General features: G+C 40.4%; 3 protein-coding genes across 3 annotated transcripts; all 3 read right to left on the reverse strand.

Moving 5' to 3' along the window:
- Window positions 1-1,645: 1,645 nt before the first annotated feature.
- On the reverse strand, window positions 1,646-2,979 carry LOC145913645 (placenta-specific gene 8 protein-like). The gene is made up of 4 exons (XM_083001377.1): window positions 2,928-2,979; window positions 2,510-2,744; window positions 2,084-2,241; window positions 1,646-1,938 (listed from the first exon to the last, which is right to left on the reverse strand). The coding sequence occupies exons 2-4, from the start codon at window positions 2,742-2,744 to the stop codon at window positions 1,834-1,836; spliced, it is 498 nt and encodes a 165-aa protein (XP_082857503.1). The 5' UTR covers window positions 2,928-2,979; the 3' UTR covers window positions 1,646-1,833.
- A 1,339-nt stretch (window positions 2,980-4,318) lies between these two features.
- LOC145913413 (placenta-specific gene 8 protein-like) lies at window positions 4,319-7,247 on the reverse strand. The gene is made up of 4 exons (XM_083001062.1): window positions 7,102-7,247; window positions 6,454-6,679; window positions 5,619-5,776; window positions 4,319-4,635 (listed from the first exon to the last, which is right to left on the reverse strand). The coding sequence occupies exons 2-4, from the start codon at window positions 6,677-6,679 to the stop codon at window positions 4,531-4,533; spliced, it is 489 nt and encodes a 162-aa protein (XP_082857188.1). The 5' UTR covers window positions 7,102-7,247; the 3' UTR covers window positions 4,319-4,530.
- Window positions 7,248-11,060: 3,813 nt separating this feature from the next.
- On the reverse strand, window positions 11,061-16,461 carry LOC145914652 (uncharacterized). Its single transcript, XM_083002471.1, has 10 exons — window positions 15,935-16,461; window positions 15,681-15,724; window positions 15,110-15,622; window positions 14,668-14,785; window positions 14,199-14,300; window positions 13,723-13,894; window positions 13,185-13,413; window positions 13,006-13,116; window positions 12,124-12,296; window positions 11,061-11,732 (listed from the first exon to the last, which is right to left on the reverse strand). Exons 1-10 carry the CDS (start codon window positions 16,459-16,461, stop codon window positions 11,376-11,378), a joined length of 2,346 nt encoding a protein of 781 aa, XP_082858597.1. The 3' UTR covers window positions 11,061-11,375.
- Window positions 16,462-18,480: the final 2,019 nt, after the last annotated feature.

Consider the following 18,480-nt stretch of genomic DNA (forward strand, 5'->3'; position numbering starts at 1 on the left):
AAATTTGCACTCTGAGTCCGTAATTATAACCTTCATCACACAAAACATGTCCCGAAACAATTTCAATACCACATAAACTAAAGCAGCAAATTATCATCGTTTTGTTGCCGACTCTTTGTGACGTCCACACTCACGCCCGTTCATAACCACAACAGCACTGGCGCCACTGAGTAACGTCCGCGACATTTAACCCTTAGGATATGATTGCAAATGGAAGCTAGATCGACAATTTTCGTGGCCTCGAAGCGGGCGACACTTTGGCCTAATTGTGAAGGTTTGGGCGGTGGTAAGTTGCTCCAGGATGCGTCACCTTTTAATTTGCGGGCTTGTTGTGTCGCGTTCAAGTTTATGTTTCACCGCAAAGCGAAGCTTGTGCTGTTGGGACGAAACCAAATAAGATCAGTCAAATTGTAACTCTCGCGTGTTTTGTGGTTTGATTAATGACAATATATAGAAGGCTTTGCTTGTGTCTGTGATTGTATATCGTACAATTGCCGCATTTTTACAATTGCAAACACATATAAACACGGACACATTACCAGAGTAATAAATAACGCGGAGACTTTTCGTATGTATTACACAATTGCTTCCAAAACAATCATCATACAGTAGAATTAAACTGCATAGGTTGAAATCCAATACCGAGCATCAGTAGTATAGCATACTTCACTCAACATGCACGATGCCCATGTCATATCATTAAATTACCTCTATAACACCTTAAATCTTCCACTTGTTCATATGGCACATGTGGCACTGGAGTTGGTTGTTGTCGTAAACAATATTATCCTCACCATTGTTGACTACACCTTTCTTCCGAGGACGTAGATACACGTTACAAGATTTCTTGCTATCTCCAGGCCACGCGAGTTAACGTTGTCTGTTTAACGACCATCTCACCGTACTTCCTGTCAAGGCGTTGTTGCAAATTGTGTCTTCCCTGTTTATGAGCTGTGGTCTTTAAATCGAAACCTGACGAACCGCTCAAGTGTGACAAATTTATGAACCCATTCATCCAGGTCAATTCGTAAAAAGGTTTTTGTGTGGGAATAAACCTTCCTCAGTGGTAGACAGATGGGGGGACGGCTATAATTTTCACGATTAACGAAGAGCAAATCAGAGGTTGTTATTTAATAGGCCTAGGATCAATCGCCAGATTCCCCGAAATGATTTTAAAGTTAGGTCCGGTTTGAACGCGTTCGTTAATTTCGTTGTTTTTTCGTTTTGGGCCTCAATAATTAAAAATGTCTGAACGCTAATACATTTGATTTCCATTGCGTGTCCAGGTATTTAGCGAAGCTCTGAACTTATCTCGTTGTGTCAATATTTTAAGCATTTAAAACTTATGCATATTATTACACAAACTACGTGTGTTATTAACTATAAATGAAACATGTCAACGTTAAAACCAAAAAATCTCAAAAGGTAAAGATACAACGGCATTTCGTACAGCGCGTGTTGCATTGCGCCGTTAAAAAAAGGTAATCCGCCCTTTTAAACAATTACAACCTACAAAGCTACAATTTATAATGACCCGCCCTCTGACAACCACTTTTCCCGCTTTGGGGGAATACCCCGAGGAAGAAAGCACCGCTTCAACAAAACCACACAATGTGTTTCTGTGACAAGTGAATTTAATATGTTGACAAGGTTATTAACAATACAGCATCCTTACGGTTACATTTAGATCAGCTTATAAAGCAGCATACACATTTTGGATGGGTTAAATACTGTGTACTCAGAGAGGTGGGACAAAGCAATTTCGCTCTCGCGCGGGTGCAGGTTCAACAGAATACAATCCGCGCGTTGGCGCACAAGAGCAATGTGTGGGACTTAGCAGTTTGGTGAATATCCGAGCTTATCCATCTCCCGTGACAACTGCGCCATTGCACATGGTGTACAACAGCTCACCATGAAGCAATCGTCGCAAATTGAACCCTGAAACAAGTTTTAATATTCACATGTTTCTAGTTTGAATAGTAGTTAATCAAAAGCACCAGGTTCAATTCGGTTTGTGGCGTGGCTGTTCTTTAAATTTTGTCACTGGCAACTAGTTCCAACCAACAACTTTCCGCTTCCAAACCTGAATGTTGTGGCTCCCACGGAATCGCGATCTCATGGCCAGATGACCCCCTGGAACACAGCCAGCTCCATAACCAGAACATCCCACACAACAATTCTCCCCCATCCTCGAAGAGAGCGCAGCGTAGTAAAAGTTACCACAGATAAAACTGCACAAACCTGTAACAAAATACACCTCTTTCCATGGTTGATTACATAAATTTTATCCTATCAGCATAAATGAGCAAATATTTTTCGTTTTACTGTCAACATTGGGTGGCATCAAAGCGATGTTCAAATAACATTGTTCATTTGTGTTGAAGAAATTCCGACTTTTCAGAGTGTAGACTGAGATTTAATACTGGAAATCGTGGTTTAGTTGGTGGGTTGCCACTGACGCAAATTCAACTGTATATTTTCTTATTTCATTTCCTAATAACACACTCACAGCTCTTGCAATCCTGAAAGCAATCGCACAATCCACTGTTCCACCCACTCATCTGTTGTTGCGTCACAATGGTGGTTGTGACGGTAGATGTAGGTTGCTGAATAACCACAGTTTGAGGAGCTTGCTGTTGTTGAACGTTAGGGTACGCTGGGTTAACCATGGGCTGAAACTGTGGTTGATATGTCACAGTCGGATTTGGAACCTCTTGATAGCCTGGTGGTCGTGTGTTTGCCATCTTTGAACAGGTTATGTGGTTAGTGTCATTAGATACCAGTACTTGTGTAAATGTCATCATAATTTCTCTAGTAAACTGCAGAGCTCTTTCTGGAATTCTCCCCCCTTTTTTCGTGCACAAGGCTCGGTTTGGTGTAATCGGCCGAATGTGCTATTGGCCAGTCCTGGTTAGTGTTAGACTTACCTTCAATCACGGCTTGTCTATACTTTGCTCAGTATTAGTCTAAATTGCTTCTAAAAAATACAAATAATGTTACATTTTTATTGTAAAATCTAATTCTGTCCCTGAATTTGAATTCAATTACAATAATCATAATTGTCACACACGTATATAACCCTTACATCAGCAGCATTACGCAAACAGCCGATGCGTTTCTGGCTCATGATGCTCCTTTTCCTTTTAATTATCGCACGATAAATGCAAAGAGAGATAGAGTCCCTCCATTACCTGAACGGAAGTAGTCAGATTTAATCAGTTACGGTGCACTGTTATTTATCAAACTGTTGATGGTTTTGTACGTGATAATAATCAATAAGATCTGCAGGCAGGTGTGCATCTGTAAGGTCTCATCAGTGCACCTGGTGACTGGGCATGGTACAGGGCTAGCAGGCACACCGATTTCCACTGTGGTACTTTTCGGTCAACGTCGATCCGTTTGAATACCCAACTAAGTACCAAGCAACAAAGGTGAACCACGTGGAACGCACTATGGCCTAACGACTGCCTAGGATCCGACAGTGCTATCGGCTCGGCTTTGACGCAAATCATATAATATGTGAAAAGAGCCAGAATAATCAATGAAAGCTGCACATATGTGTATACATTGTTTCGACCTGTAAGTTTTGTTCATTCCAATATGAATGCAGGCGAACATTCGTCCACTACAATCTCACATTAAAAATGGTTATAGTTACAATAAAAAAACATCTGTAAGATGAATTTCGTAGCAGTTACATTGACTAACATTGCTTGTTTTGAGGATAAATAAAGAGCATATATTGCGGTATGTTAGCATGGGCACCGACAAAACCTCAAAGGTTATCGAGTCAAACGCTCATGTGATGAAACTTTCACAAAATAATTTCTTCCATAGGATTTAGCGGACCTAAATGTCCCAATAGAACTGCCTGAAAGTGGAGGAGAATTAGCCGGGACCGCCTGGGTTAAACGCGCTTGTCAATAAACCTTTCGCGGATCTTGTTGATGCCGATGGCACATGGAGATGGTGAACGTTGGTCGCGCCCAAGTTTGCATCAAAAAAAACGTCGGTTAGACTTGAGCTTGAATAATTGTGTAACGTCTGGATGCAGACATTTGATTTTTCTGGCGTGTGCAGTCAGCAAAGCTTGTATATAAAAGCATCTCGGAATGTTTAGTTTTATCTTAACGGGATCGCAGAATACAAATGCTGGTTTGCTGTAAGTAACGGCCAGCGCCGTTGGACAAACCGACATCGACCAATTACAAACCTGCAAAGGTACAACTCACATTGCCCCGCCCTCTGTCAATAATTTTTCCCGCTTTGGGGAATACCCGGAGATAAAAACACCGCTTCAACAAAACCACACAATGTGTTTCTGTGACAAGTGAATTTAATATGTTGACAAGGTTATTAACAATACAGCATCCTTACGGTTACATTTAGATCAGCTTATAAAGCAGCATACACATTTTGGTTGGGTTAAATACTGTGTACTCAGAGAGGTGGGACGAAGCAATTTCGCCCTCGCGCGGATGCAGGTTCAACAAAACACAATCCGCGCGTTAACGCACAAGAGCGTGGGACTTAGCAGTTCGGTGAATATCCGAGCTTATCCATCTCACGTGACAACTGCGCCATTGCACAAGGTGTACAAAAGCTCATCATGAAGCAATCGTCGCAAATTGAACCCTGAAACAAGATTTTTAACACGCTTTTACCAACTTTTACAAACCACGTATATACAGAGTCTAATTAAAATTACAATTAAATCGTTAAGACCTACAAATAATTTCCATACGATATCAAAATACAAAAATGTAGCCTGGTAGTTTTATGACTTTGCCTATCTAACATTTTTACCCAAAGTTTCACGTAAATATCGAAAGCGAGTTTATTCTTAAAAGTGGTTTAGAGTGCTCAGTACAACGATAATATACAGTTGACTCCTTAAGTAAATTCCAGAACAACACGTAGAAGGCGAGGCGGTTACACCACAAACACTTGAACCGGTTTGAAGCCTTAGGTCTGTTTTTTTGAACCTGCATTGCCTTATCGTTGACACAGATATATTTTGGTAAGATTGCGTGGCGACCTATTTCGTTTTTACTTGATTTAAACTTTTTTAAGTTTTATTATTTTGACATATTTTTCACCCACCTTCGTGGCCCACTAGTTGAGACACAGAGTTTGAATAAATAAGGGTTAACAATGATAACATTTTAACTTCTTACGCGAATGATCAAGTGATATAAGTATTTACGATTACAATAAGTATTGTGACGGTTGAGTACGAGAGATTGTATTTACTATTTCGACTTTAAATGGGTTCATGGTTAACAAGCCAAAAGGTACATATAATTGAGCAGGTGTAAGGATATTTTCTTGAGGGTCATGACATTATTGATGTAAAACCCAGGCTTAACAATAAAAATTCTTTTTGAGAAAAAATACTGCAGTGGATTCTCCGTTAAGCCTTGGACAAACCGACTGTGCAATTTGTGCGACAAAATTAGCATTTCAGTTTTAAGTTGAACAAGCGCCAAAGAGTTGAATCATTTTCTCAGTAGCTGAAATGTCATTAGCTGCTGTTCGAGTCGTAAGAAACTTGTTTTAGAAAGGTCAAATTTTGTCACTGGCAACTAGTTCCAAGCAACAACTTTCCGCTTCCAAACCTGAATGTTGTGGCTTCCGCGGAATCGCGATCTCATGGCCAGATGACCCCCTGGAACACAGCCAGCTCCATAACCAGAACATCCCACACAACAATTCTCCCCCATCCTCGAAGAGAGCGCAGCGTAGTAAAAGTTACCACAGATAAAACTGCACAAACCTGCAACAAACCATATCTTGTTTGGAGGTGTTTTATAAAACATTTTAAAAAAACATCAAAAAAGATTACCAATTAAGAACATTATTATTTCCTTTTAGTTTCTGTACAGTACTGCGACATGGCGATGTTTAGAACTAACCGTTCTCTCAAAATTTGTTTTGTAACCAACCTACAGTATAACGTTCAAGTGGCTTATCCACACAAAAAGCATGGAAACCAAGAAAAAACATCTCTACTCGTCGACCCCAAGGGAGGCCAAAGGCCGCAGTTGGTAAACATTGGTCTAATAAACCATCAACTTAACACAAGTTTAAAGTTGAAGTCTATGCTTTGGGGAATTGGAAACTTCCATATGATGTAGAAAGTGCGTTGGGAGGTCATCACTAACAACTAATTCAAAGATAGTTGGTTGCTATTGCCCACAGCTGTATGGTGCTACCTTGTATGGTGCTAGCTAAAAGTAAAAGACTGCGGTCGAGAATTGGAATATTTTGCTTTTGGCAAATAGAAACGCATTTTTTATTTAAGCTTACAAAGTTGCATTTCAGTGGTAAAACACCATGATAGCTGTTTTTCTCTGTTATATAATTAATTAAAATCAGTGATGCAGATGTAGGCGAAATGTATTGATCAACCGAAGACCTTAAATCCCAACATTGCAAAAAAATTCCACTTACAGCTCTTGCAATCTTGAAAGCAATCGCACAATCCACTGTTCCACCCACTCATCTGTTGTTGCGTCACAATGGTGGTTGTGACGGTAGACGTAGGTTGCTGAATAACCACAGTCTGAGGGGCTTGTTGTTGTTGAAGGTTAGGATACGCTGGCTGGGCTGCTTGGGGCTGATATGCCACAGTAGGATTTGGGTTTTCTTGATAGCCTGGTGGTCCTGATTTTTCCATCTGTAAACAGTTTACGTGATTAAGTGGCAACACGTCAGGTTTTGTGACATGGAAGGTTGAACTAATTATATTCTTTTTCTCTCAACACGTTAATAATGAATTGCCGCGCGACCCGCAGTCAAGATTGTGTACAACTCGGTAGCGACCTTTGTGTAAACTATTACTAATTGCCGAGGGCGGTTTGAAACCGGTTTGCTAAAGTTATAAACACAAAATCCTATCTTTCCTGTGTAAGGTACGTTATGATACTATGTCATAACCAGGAAGGACCTAATTGCATCTAAGGCTACATAACATAGCCAAGAAATGGTACCTAACGCATGAACGCTAATATTCACCTAACATCTTTTTTACAGTAAGCTGCAAGCAGAGCCAAAAAGACAATATTGGCGTACACACAAAAAATAATTTTAAACACTTACCTTTGAATTTTTGTTGTCCAATGGTTTGCACTACACACTAAACTTATCAACACCTGCAAAATCCAAAGAAATTAACATTTTATCAAAGGTAAACCTTACTGTGGCAGCAGTTTGAAACGTACAGTATTAAGTAATTCGGATGCCATACTGACAAATATGTGGGCCTCCTTCCATTGAAAAAAAAAGATTTTCGGATTTAAGTGGGCGACTGTCGACTGTTTGAATAAGGTGAGTAACAGCTTCCTAAATCCAAACGCCACAGGTTTCAATACAGTCTACAAAGGTCTCGCGCGTCATTACAGAAAAACAACTTATTTTTGCAGCAAATTTTTACCGTTGCATAATTCCCCTTCAGGCCTATCTTTACGCGTTGGCTGCGACATGCGCAACGTCTTAAAACGTATGAAGTTTGCATCTTGACAGGTATATATGTAACAACACCTTGGAAACTTCCCCATATACGTGGAACCATTCGTCCTAACGTCCTTCTCAAATGCGTCAATTGAGGACAGTTTCACGATATCATGACTAAATGTACCGAGTTTGGAAGGTGGAAACATTTTCATGCATTTTACATTTAAACCAGCATTGATATAACGTTTATAAGCGCCACAAGCAACAAAGCATGCCATTTGTTTCTGCAGCTTAAGTAGAACAAATCATTGGCTGTTTCACAAACGAGTAATTCGCGAGCCACAGGCATTCCCCTTCGGGAGTGATGGAAGCTGTCAAATACCTCACATGCGTGATATCTACGCCACCATGTCACAGGTCTTCACTGAAGATAAGATCCACGTCACGTTTTCCATCGCAAAAACATCAACTAATTAAAAAGCGTCTTAAACCACGTCGAGTGGTTTGTGCATCAACAAAGAGGTTTTCCAATTAGAGTACCTCTGTATTGTTAAGCATTCAAGTGAGCGTTTGTAAGCAAACTTCTGAAACCACAGACCCGAGAACAATAGGGTATTGAAAACGTCCAGGTGTGCCAATCGCCGTCTACCATTTAAGTTATCAAACAACTCCCAACTAGCTTGCATGACAAACCCAACCTATTTTTCCAACCCTAACAACTTTAAACATGCCCAAACACTTCGAACGACTTAGCTGCTTCATAGAAATATAAAGGCGAAACCAAAGGCGATAAATATGAAAATGACGGACTTTAAATTTGTCTAACTTTTATCTTAAATGCAACCAACAACACCCATTTACTCACAACTCAAACTCTCTTTACACTACAAGCAAGACTTGTCTGCCTGACCAGCAAAACAAACTACGCATACAGGAAAACTCCATATCAAAAACGTGCTTCTTTTGCAGTCAGTCGAAGCTGCATGTTTTGTTTTAAATTAAATCTGGATCACAAAATGCAGTTTTTCGAAAACCTGGCACGCCCAGTGCCCCACGCATTCTTGCGCAAGCCTTCCTGCCTGCCAGCTTGTTCGTCTGCTCAGCCAAAAGAGCCGAGGAATTTAAGGTTGCCATTACATCCCTCGGGCTAAAACGTGGCCTGAGCGATCTAGTGGCTTGACTCGTTCTCTCGCCCGAGTATTACGCGTCTGCGTCTCATTGAATTCGCAATGATTTCTGCTCCAATTTCGTCAAGTGTGGGCATATCGATATATACCCTCTTGCTTTTAATATATATTTTTATTTACAGACCACTTTATTCTGCTGTTGCTTCTTTCTTTACATTTTAATTCAGCAGTCGTACACGTTTTTCAGATGGTATATTATATCATATTACATTAGCCAATTTTTTAATGCAAGAAACATTTCCCTCCGTTACGTACAGGTGGGCATCAATAAGCTTTTACATAGCATGAATTATTCACAGCGTTGTGTGCGCCCCCGTACATTATACATCAAGGCGGATTAGAGCGTTCTCGCGTTGACCAAAACTCTTCTTTCCTTGTGGGGAAAATTTATTCGAGACGAGCGCGCGTTACTTCCATTTCCATCCGGCTGTTTTTTCTTCTCTCATGTCACGAGGGGACAATATCTAACGTTCCAAGAAAAACGCCCAAAGTTAAGCCAACTGCAGCACTCTCCCCCCTGCTAAACATACGCGTTGCTTCCATCAGATTAAACAGCAAGCCGTCTAACGTCACTAAACTGTTCTTTGTTGGTAAATTATTAATATTGATTTGTAAAGACTGATTTATAAATTTCTTTTCAAACACAAGAGTGTTCTTTGCTTCAACTTATATATATATGAAGTTTATTTTCAACTTGTAGAAGTTTTTTAGGAAACCAAGCAAGTGAACTTCGCACAAAAAAGGGAATGTGTTTGCTGGCAAGTGAGTAAATGCCCTCCCGTCAACAATATTCAAACCTTGCTGGATTTTTTGACAGTAAAATTTTTGAATAAATGTCCAAAAAGTGACATTTAGTTAATCGCTGCTTGCTGAATTTTCACGATTTTACAATCAATCTTTTGCGCCGCAAGATACGCTGTTGGTCTGGAAATTTGAATACGAGCATCTTCGAACACAGAATACGCATCAGTGGCCGGAAAAACAACTGTGACGTCACGCAACCTGACTGTACGACTAGTAAATAACTTCTATATAACAAGTTATAGAAGAGCAAACCTAACCCCCTTGTCTCTGACGTTGAAAGGCTCTTACGGCAAAACAAAATTCGCTGGTTAAGTTTCGGTCGGTACGTTTTGTTTAAGTTTCGGTTACCAATTATTCATTGTTTAAATTCCATTCGCTGTGCAACTGAGCTGCTTCAGTATATTGCTTGGCTTTTACTTACAAAATACTGTGTTACACATTAAAATCGTCTTGAAAATATCGCGGTTACAAAATTATTTAAAACTCATTAATTGAAAAGTTGGAGAGGATTCAAAGGCGGGAACCGTTAAAGGCCGACGAGATTAGATAAGGGCAGTGATGGCAACATACCCTTGTTGTCCAGCGTCTGGTGAGTGTCCCATGAGAGCCTCTCTGCACATCGTTATCGTAATTTATTTGAAACAACACTAGGACGGTCCTTGGCTATATTAACCGTACATAGCCGCTCGTAACGACTTTGAATATTTATTAGGTTTGTGTTCAGTTTCAGTAACCGAGGACCACTCAACACAATTTTTTTGTTTGAAACATGTTTTCGTAATGTTTGAATATCGACATTTTACACCGATAAATATAATTACTTTCTTTTTCTAGCGTGAAACCGATCATCTGGCATTAAAATGAGTGTGATTCGAGGAAAAGCATGTGAATGGGCGGCGACTGAACCGTTCCCAGTTCACGCAATGAAGCAACAGCAAACCACCAGCAAACCAACAATTGAACTTCCAACCCAATATTATGCAGACCGCAGAAAAGCCTTCATGTCCTACAGGCTATATTTGTCACTGTCGCTAAGACTCTTAGGCTCTGATCTGATGCATCTGTCGTACGACTGGCATGCAAATGTTGAGGCTCATACTGAACTCAGCGTAATTCTTTTGTATGACGTCATGGCGGGGTGATTTTTTAGAAGAAAAACGCACAAACATTTAAAAATATGTAGGATACAAGCTCGTAAAAGTGGACTGAGCAAAGTGTAACGTTTTGGCCACAGCAAAAGCTTAGAATATACTAACTTTTCTGGCCTGGGTTTTGCATCGTTTTAAGGTTTAAATTTTCAACTACAAAAACCACAAAGACGACGACTTCGCTTCAACACTCTAATTTCAATACAGATGCAATTTCTCTCTATTTTCTACTTGCGACCCCAGAGGCTTAACCTATGCGACCTGCGTCCCTTGACGACCGAACTAAAATCAACCCCGCAACACAACTTGAGGAGAGGGAATGTTTATGCAGGGAAGGTGAATTATTTATATCTCGCAAAGCCTACAGGAAACGCTGGGTTGAATTACATCATCCACAAATGTTACGTCTCGCTCTTCGTTCGTGTTTTGGGAGCTACAATAACAGTTCCAATGAACTTGTTTCGTTTCGTTGTAACCGTTTCGCGGGCTTGTTGATACAAACTGATGGTCCAATAGTAATTCTTTTTTATATTCATTATAACATAGCAATTTACTAAACTGTGAAACTTGGAATGTCTTATGAAAAATAACCATTTCTACGTAGAACCCTTGACTAATTGCTGTCACACAAACATCAGAAACTAAACTTTGCAGAAACTTAGCTTATCACCACGTTCGAATTTCCTGTTTTAAACACAAAAGTCATTCGAGCCCACTTCAATAAACACAGAGTTCAAGAAAACGCCTGTAATTCCAAATCATAACAGTGACAAAACAGGAATCACGGCTCTGAAAAGATTGTCTGGAACGAATCAAACGCAGGTTTGCGCAGGAGCATCTGGGAGGAATCTGTGCCCAGTAATTCAGCCATGCCTCCCTCCGAACCCGAGTCGGGGGCGAAACTAAAGTAATTCCCTTGCGCAGAGGGGAGTCTCTCTTGTATTTGTTGCGGAATGCAGTCTGACGCATCGGAAAAGTCGAAATCGACCATCTGGAGTGCTCCTTGTTGCACACTTGAGTTCCGCCTCGTCACTTCCAACGTAAATTCGTCACGCTTCAGCGGAGCGTGGTTGTTTGCGGTGAAAGTGGAAAACAGGTTGGCTGTGGGAAAGTTGGTGAAGGTTGCTGGCATTTCGTCCTAAAAAAGAGGACAGTGACTTTACCATCGGTTTTAACGCGCGAGTTGGTCAGGTCCGTCGCCCTGGGACCACATGCTATAAATCTGACAGGAATATTTTTGCAAACAAATAATTTCAACTCGACACAGAATTACGATTAATCGCTGTAATTCATTGTGTGACGTCAAAGGCAGATATGACGTCAGCTATCGAAACAAACACATTTTAAACTAAAATAGCTCAAGTTTTTTTTAACAAAACGCAAATCAACAATTAGCATTCTGTGCAGAGGTGTAGTAATGTGGAATATACATAACACCTGGCAATATTCCACACCGACAGAAACTATAGCCACAAAGCGTTTCGAACGTAGTAACGTGGCAAATGAACTTCAGGCATTGGGTTTCATACCTTGGAAAGTACGGGGCGTACAATCGCATCGCCGCTCGCACATTGAGTGTTGGTATTGAACTGATCGGGTTGAGAGTACTTTGCATTCACGCATGGCGAACTGATGTGTTGATATTGTGGCTGCGTCGGTAGCCTGTTGAGAATGTGGTGTTGGTATTGTTCGCTCGTCAGGTCTGGAAATGAAATTTATTTGTGGTTGGGTCAAGGAAAAACGAGCTGATACTTCCTGGAACGTTAAAAAACATCTTGTTTTAAACACGTCAATTTATATTTCGATATGTTGGTTTCGCTCTTATTGTGACAATGCCCAATCGAGGGCAAGACTCTGCCGAAAACTATGCAACATGTTTGCGAGACAGGGCCAACGGAAAAGTTAATTCCAAACATATTGCGAATGGCAACGGCTTTTCTGGTCCTTTTGTACTTTGACGTTTCACATTTCGTGCGACCTTTTAACAGGTAGAGCCTCTATTCTACTACTGTGGTTCTTAACCTTTTTCATTGTCGCCACTACTTGAATTCGCGGCACACCCCTTCCGATATACAATAGATGTTGTGTTGTAATATTATAGCCAACTCCGGTGATTCACTATCTAAGAACCTCCAAACAACGGATCTTAAAAACCCTCAAAGGGTGCGAGAACAATTTGTCAAGAGCCCTTGGTTTACATTACATGCCTATAGAAGAATGGAAAACACTCTTGGCCAAGGAATCGATTCAGTCCAGTTAAACAATTTTTTTTCTGTCAGTGAACTGTTCTTTTTCCCTTCACTTCATAAACTTTATAAAGTTACAATTTTTCCCGTCACATAATTGCTCTTTTCCGCTTTAACTTTGTAAAATTACAATATTATTTGTTTGAAGTTAAGTGTGGGGAATACCTATGGTGGTAGGGACAGGTTTATGAGAGGGGTCGCCAGGCACGGTCCATACACGTTTCGGTTTTTCCACAGCTGGTTTCGGTTTCCATTGCTTGTTGCTATCCCGAAAGCCTACGAAAATGCATCAACTGTTTAATGAAGAAAAATATTTTGGGAAACACTTATTGTGGTAAACGCACCTTTCGCAAACGGATTTCTGTCAATTTTTAGTTTTGTGATCTGCTGATTCTGGTAAGCGGTGACAGTGGTGAAAGCACATTCGGGAAACACAACTGTAGTTACGTCATCAGTCGTGACGTCATGATGAATGGGTAACGGTAGCAAACCCTGAAGCTCGGTTTTGCTTTCGGTTTGGCACTCGATGAGGTGAATTCGTGGTTGGTATTTGTGCATGGAATGCAGGATGATCTGCAGAAACATGGAATATTGCGATACATGATCATAAATCGACGACCCGGCGAACATCGGGTTGTGACGTTTCAAAGCATTCTATGGCAACTAAACAACGAGATTTTATGCTCGAAAACATTTTAATGCTTACTTATGTCAAACATTATTTAAAACTAAAAAAGGTTGTACAATTGTACATGAGGGTAGTTTTTAGTCTCGAAATTCCGACAAACGAAATAATCGCAAAAAGACACACCAGATTTGTGTGTGAAATTTTCATGAAAAGAAAATGCATATTTTTGTGAAAAAACACGTGAAAATACTCACGTGACCCTTTCTGTTCATTTCGTAGTTGGTCAACTTTAACTTGTCGAAACATATCGATTGTCTCATCCAGAATTCGCCTCGTGATGGCGAATCGGGATGAAAATAGGTACGTGGTGTTGTGGGCGCTTCGGTTGTGCCGGCGGCCATCCATTGAGAACTGTGGTAGACATATCTGGAAATCAAACGAAAAACAACTTTTGTGATTACTTTTCACGAATTTTGAACAGAAAAAAGAGTAGCACTTCACGTGTTGAAGTTAAACCGCTAAGTGGGGCAGGTACGACTCTCTGTTGCCCTCTAACCAAGACAATGGTCGGTTGCATATTTGTTGTGAAAGATATGAAGAAGAAAAATTGAATTTCAGGCCTAATACAAACTGTTATCGGTAACAGTTCCAGACGAACGTTTGAAATGTTTCGAGTAAGATTTCCAGACATGAAAATTTGAAACATGACGATTCCAAAACTTTTAATTACCTGTATCTGTTGTTGTCCACAGGTTGGATGTCTATGGCAAGCGCGTAATTCTTCTTCGGGTCCAAATCGCGAATTGTCAGTTTCACGGAAGGAAACATGCGCCTAAAATCACGCAGAATGTCTTGTGAGTTTGTGTAACAAAGTTGCATTAGGAACATAACTCACGGCTTTTACATTCCTTCATCGTCATTAATAAGGGCCTATCGTACATTGGCTGATAAAATAAATGAAGAAAACTTTTGTATTGTGCGAAGACCAAACTAATCTTTCTCGAGCAATAAGTCACCGCGCAGCATTTGAATGGAAAAGGTGTGAAGAAGTCAGGTAATAATTATTTTCGAATACCAAACAAAAAAGTGTAGTTATTAATTAAGCAAACGAGGGTCTCTTTTCACTAAAAGATATTAAAAAAATTGAGAAACACTGAAAACTGTGGACACAATCAATCACACAGAAGAGAAATATTAACCTTCCGGCTTTGGTAATTATCATTTCAGTTCCCAGTTCGAAAAATTTCATCCATAACTCGCGGTTGCTCAGTTCGATGCTCGGTCGAAGCGGAATTGATGGAAAGTTGGTCGGTAAAGCTGCGAAAATGATAGTGTTTTAAACAAGGAATCCGTGATCATATGCGGTGTGTGTCCAAGGTGGTTCTAAAACTACGCAGTACAACTTTTATGAAACTTTTTATTCTACTGATTATAATGTATAAGCAGGGTTAACATACCGAGCTACTTTCTAAGATTTGTGCAAATTTGAACAAGAAATATATAAGAAAATAATAACGTGCTTATTTTGGACCAGCGTGCTTAGTATTTCGCAGTTTGCGCCTTCATTTCTTAGTCACTGTCGATAGTAACCCTGCATATAAGTAGGCTTACGATATAATCAAATCATTTAACGATACGAACCGGAAACATCTGGCGTAGACAGTTGAGCATCGTTTGGGTTTAAAGTCGCTTCGACCGTTGAAACACCTTGTTCCTGATAAGGGCGAACGTTCTGGACTGCAGAGCTCGTCAGCGCCGCAAGTGGCGAGCTCCAATTTGTACTTTGCTGCGTGACAGCTTGCTCAAAGACGTTTGTACAAGGAGCATTATACGTGGATGATATACTGTTTTGTGGAGCTGAAAAGTTTTGACCGAAAGCGTAAGGCTGTTCCGAGGTCATTTGAGGGCAGTTTTGAAGCGGTAGAGCGTGACTGCGGGGTAACATGGTGTCACTTGTAAGGTATTCCGCCGAAAATGGTTCTTGGAAGAAAGTGTTTCCATTCGTTCCGTCGTTTTGATAAAGGCCGCCATCTTGGATAAAACTGTTTTCGGCTTCGGTCGGGGTGTTTCGTAAAGAATCAGACGTGTTGCTGGCGTCATCAAGTGACGTAACAGACTCGGTGAGGTCAATTATTTCGTTGTTGGTTGTTTGTTCTGTGAAAGAGGGAAAGCGTTTGAGATTAACCAACGCAATGTATTCGCCGGGTCATACCTTGCTGCGCTGGTCTGGAGGTCGAAAATATGTCATGTTGTTGGCTGCGAATACAACATAGTCGTGAAATAACAATATTGGCACGAATACTGAGTTAATTTTGTTGTTTTACAAAAATAAGCTGAAACCCGTAACAGAAATAACCGTGGTACGTTTCAAAATACTAAGCCGAAACTTTATTGTAATGGACAAGGATTGTTTATTGCAACAAACATTTTGCAGAAGTTTCTAGTTTAAAAATAATAACGACTAACCATGCGTTGGGCCAGTCTGTAACGGGTCTCTGATTTTGAAAATTTTGAAGCTCTGAAATTTCTCCAAACATCGGCCTCCAAATGTGCGGAGTAGCGTTTTCTGCCCCACCACCAGAATGTTGAAACCCATGATCCACCACCGACTCTGTGGGGTAAACCAGGTCCCTGGTTAATTCGTTCAACAAGTGGGGCGTCGTCTGCTGTATCATACGGTGCCCGTCCAAGTCGTTCAGCGGGGCCGGCTGCTGGTGGTACCCCCCATCAAAGGTACAAAAGTCCCTGTCCAGTGACGTCACGTTGCCTAGAGACGACAGAAAACTCTCTGCTCCCAGTTCGCCACCTAACGGAAATGGTTCCTCCTTTTCGTTCACTGGCGAGGAGTTATGAAGCGAGACTGGGCTGTTTGAAAGGTTTTCGATGTCCAACGTGTCTCCCGTTCCACTGGATGGCGTTGCCGAGTCGCTATGTGCTTGCGAAAGTGTGATGTCACGAGTTGTTACGTCATCGCAGGTGTCTAACTGCGACATCTGCGGTTTACACACGACAGCAAATTAGCAGGGCAGACTTTGTTAATAGAATTGATGGTAAAATAATTGCCGAATGTAATAAACACAAGAGAGTTCGGTAATAATTATTTTGATTGAAAACACATGATAAGGATCAAGTTAAGCCATTGGTATACTTAAGTTACTAGCCCTTTGTACGCCTGATTTTTACGCATAACAAATGAATTTCTCATTATAGGGAAACGAAATATACGATTGTTCGTCAATTATAACGCTTTCGGAATAAAATATGTCAAATGTTTAAAGTTTAAACAATCGTTAACTGTTTACAATGTAACTAATGGTGGTTCTTTGACCTTGACCACCTATCTAAAATTTTTGATATCTGATTCGCTCAGCAAAGTTTCGTTTTGCTCGCTGAAATGTCAAATTTGTTTGAAATCTTGTCTGTTAGTTTGCGAATATCTCTTGACTTACCTCTGCACTTGTTGTTCGAACTTTTCACACGTCAACTCACTTTTCAACAAGTTTTTCTATCCAGAAATTCACAAATCACGGGATAAAGTCTTTCCCGACAACTTCTCCTATCGTCAAATCGCCACCCGTCTTACCACTGACCGCATAGGTGCAAACGTTCTGTCATCAACAATCGCGCGATTGTTACGTCACACTATACGCCCTTTCTCGCGCGTTCTACATTTGATAGAAGGTTGGGAACGCAGTTGTTGCTGCCTTTCACTTATTTCAGCTAATTTGCAAGAACAATATGCAAATTAAAACCACGCGCTATTTTGTAAATCTACTGTCTCATTGCCACAATTTCGACGTGCATTTTCTAAATGCAGTTAAAATAGGGCAAGATAATAAAATGGCCTAGTCCACTGGATTCTTGCAGATGTGAAACTGTACTAAAACCTACTTCATATACCATAAGTAATTAGGAAAACTATGTAGACTTGATATTCATTGAGATAGAAGAAATTAAAGACATTTTGACATTTACCTGCGATTGTGGTGAACCCTTGGTCGCTACACAAGTGTGAAGGTCACCTTGTAAGTTGTGTGCTTGCTCATCAATTTTATTTGACCATCATATACAGGCACTAACAGTGAGCTTGTGTAGAATTTAGGACATAAACCCGGAATACCAAAGATCAAACCTTACCGGATGCGTGATATTCCGTAACACGGTGAAATGCTGGTGGTAAATTTGATCTGATATTGGCTTTGGTGCTGCTGAAACATACATTTTGTTTTTATTGAGAAACGTTTCGTTCCTCCAGCAAAAGGGTTATGTGAAAAAATAAGTATTTCTTTTCTCCGTCAGTGGGCGTTCTCGAACGGGCGTACAGCGCCTACTTGCGGAAATTAATCTTTTCAATCGAACTCTACAATTTTCTGTTGGTTTTATTCCATACACAAAAAGGCAATGTTCTGCAACAAGTCAACTTTATTTTGCCAACACGAAACGAAAAAATATGGGAATCATTCCCCGAATATTCAACAAAAACAATCGATTTGCTCAGTGATTTTTTTCACTACGAGAGGAAAAGGCGAAACCCCAACAGAAAAAACGTTCCAATTAATTGAATAACAACTTCTTTTGAAAAAATGACCAAAAGTATTGTTTTTGAGCGGTTAACGCAGAAGAATGCTTAGTTTATAAAAAGTATCCACTCCCCCTGCAACGACATGGTTTCTATGTATGCGTGGAGTATAACCTGGGAAATTCGTTTTTTTCTGGTGAAAAGCAAAGTGGAGTCCAAAACTTTGCCGCCATTACCATGGCAACATTATTTTTCTTACAAACTCTCTACCCTAGGGCGTCCATTCCAAATGCACGGTTAACTTAGAAACGAACCCCACCAAATAACAGTGGTTATGAAGTAGGTTAAAATTAAAACGTTGCGTAAATATCGGGCGCATCTCTGCTGATTAAACGATTTCAGACGCCGAGGCAACGAATATTCCAACCCCTTGCGCGTTGTTGTACTTTCGAATGACTTCAGCTCTTACATTTCCCACCCAACCTCACACCGA

The sequence above is a fragment of the Ascidia mentula genome, chromosome 9 (genome assembly GCF_947561715.1).
Source record: "Ascidia mentula chromosome 9, kaAscMent1.1, whole genome shotgun sequence".
Lineage (NCBI taxonomy): Eukaryota > Metazoa > Chordata > Ascidiacea > Phlebobranchia > Ascidiidae > Ascidia > Ascidia mentula.

Bases quoted from the DNA above. Each gene is read 5' to 3' on its own strand.
- LOC145913413 (XM_083001062.1), bottom strand. From the start codon at position 6,679: ATGGAAAAATCAGGACCACCAGGCTATCAAGAAAACCCAAATCCTACT. The intron at 5,777-6,453 runs GTAAGTGGAATT...GGTTTGTTGCAG, and splicing joins CTTTCAAGATTGCAAGAGCT to GTTTGTGCAGTTTTATCTGT. The intron at 4,636-5,618 runs GTTTGGAAGCGG...ATCTTGTTTCAG, and splicing joins GCGGAAGCCACAACATTCAG to GGTTCAATTTGCGACGATTG.
- LOC145914652 (XM_083002471.1), bottom strand. From the start codon at position 16,461: ATGTCGCAGTTAGACACCTGCGATGACGTAACAACTCGTGACATCACA. The intron at 14,301-14,667 runs GTTAATATTTCT...GCGTGATTTTAG, and splicing joins ATAATTACCAAAGCCGGAAG to GCGCATGTTTCCTTCCGTGA. The intron at 13,117-13,184 runs GTGCGTTTACCA...GCATTTTCGTAG, and splicing joins CAGAAATCCGTTTGCGAAAG to GCTTTCGGGATAGCAACAAG.
- LOC145913645 (XM_083001377.1), bottom strand. From the start codon at position 2,744: ATGGCAAACACACGACCACCAGGCTATCAAGAGGTTCCAAATCCGACT. The intron at 2,242-2,509 runs GTGAGTGTGTTA...ATTTTGTTACAG, and splicing joins CTTTCAGGATTGCAAGAGCT to GTTTGTGCAGTTTTATCTGT. The intron at 1,939-2,083 runs GTTTGGAAGCGG...AACTTGTTTCAG, and splicing joins GTGGGAGCCACAACATTCAG to GGTTCAATTTGCGACGATTG.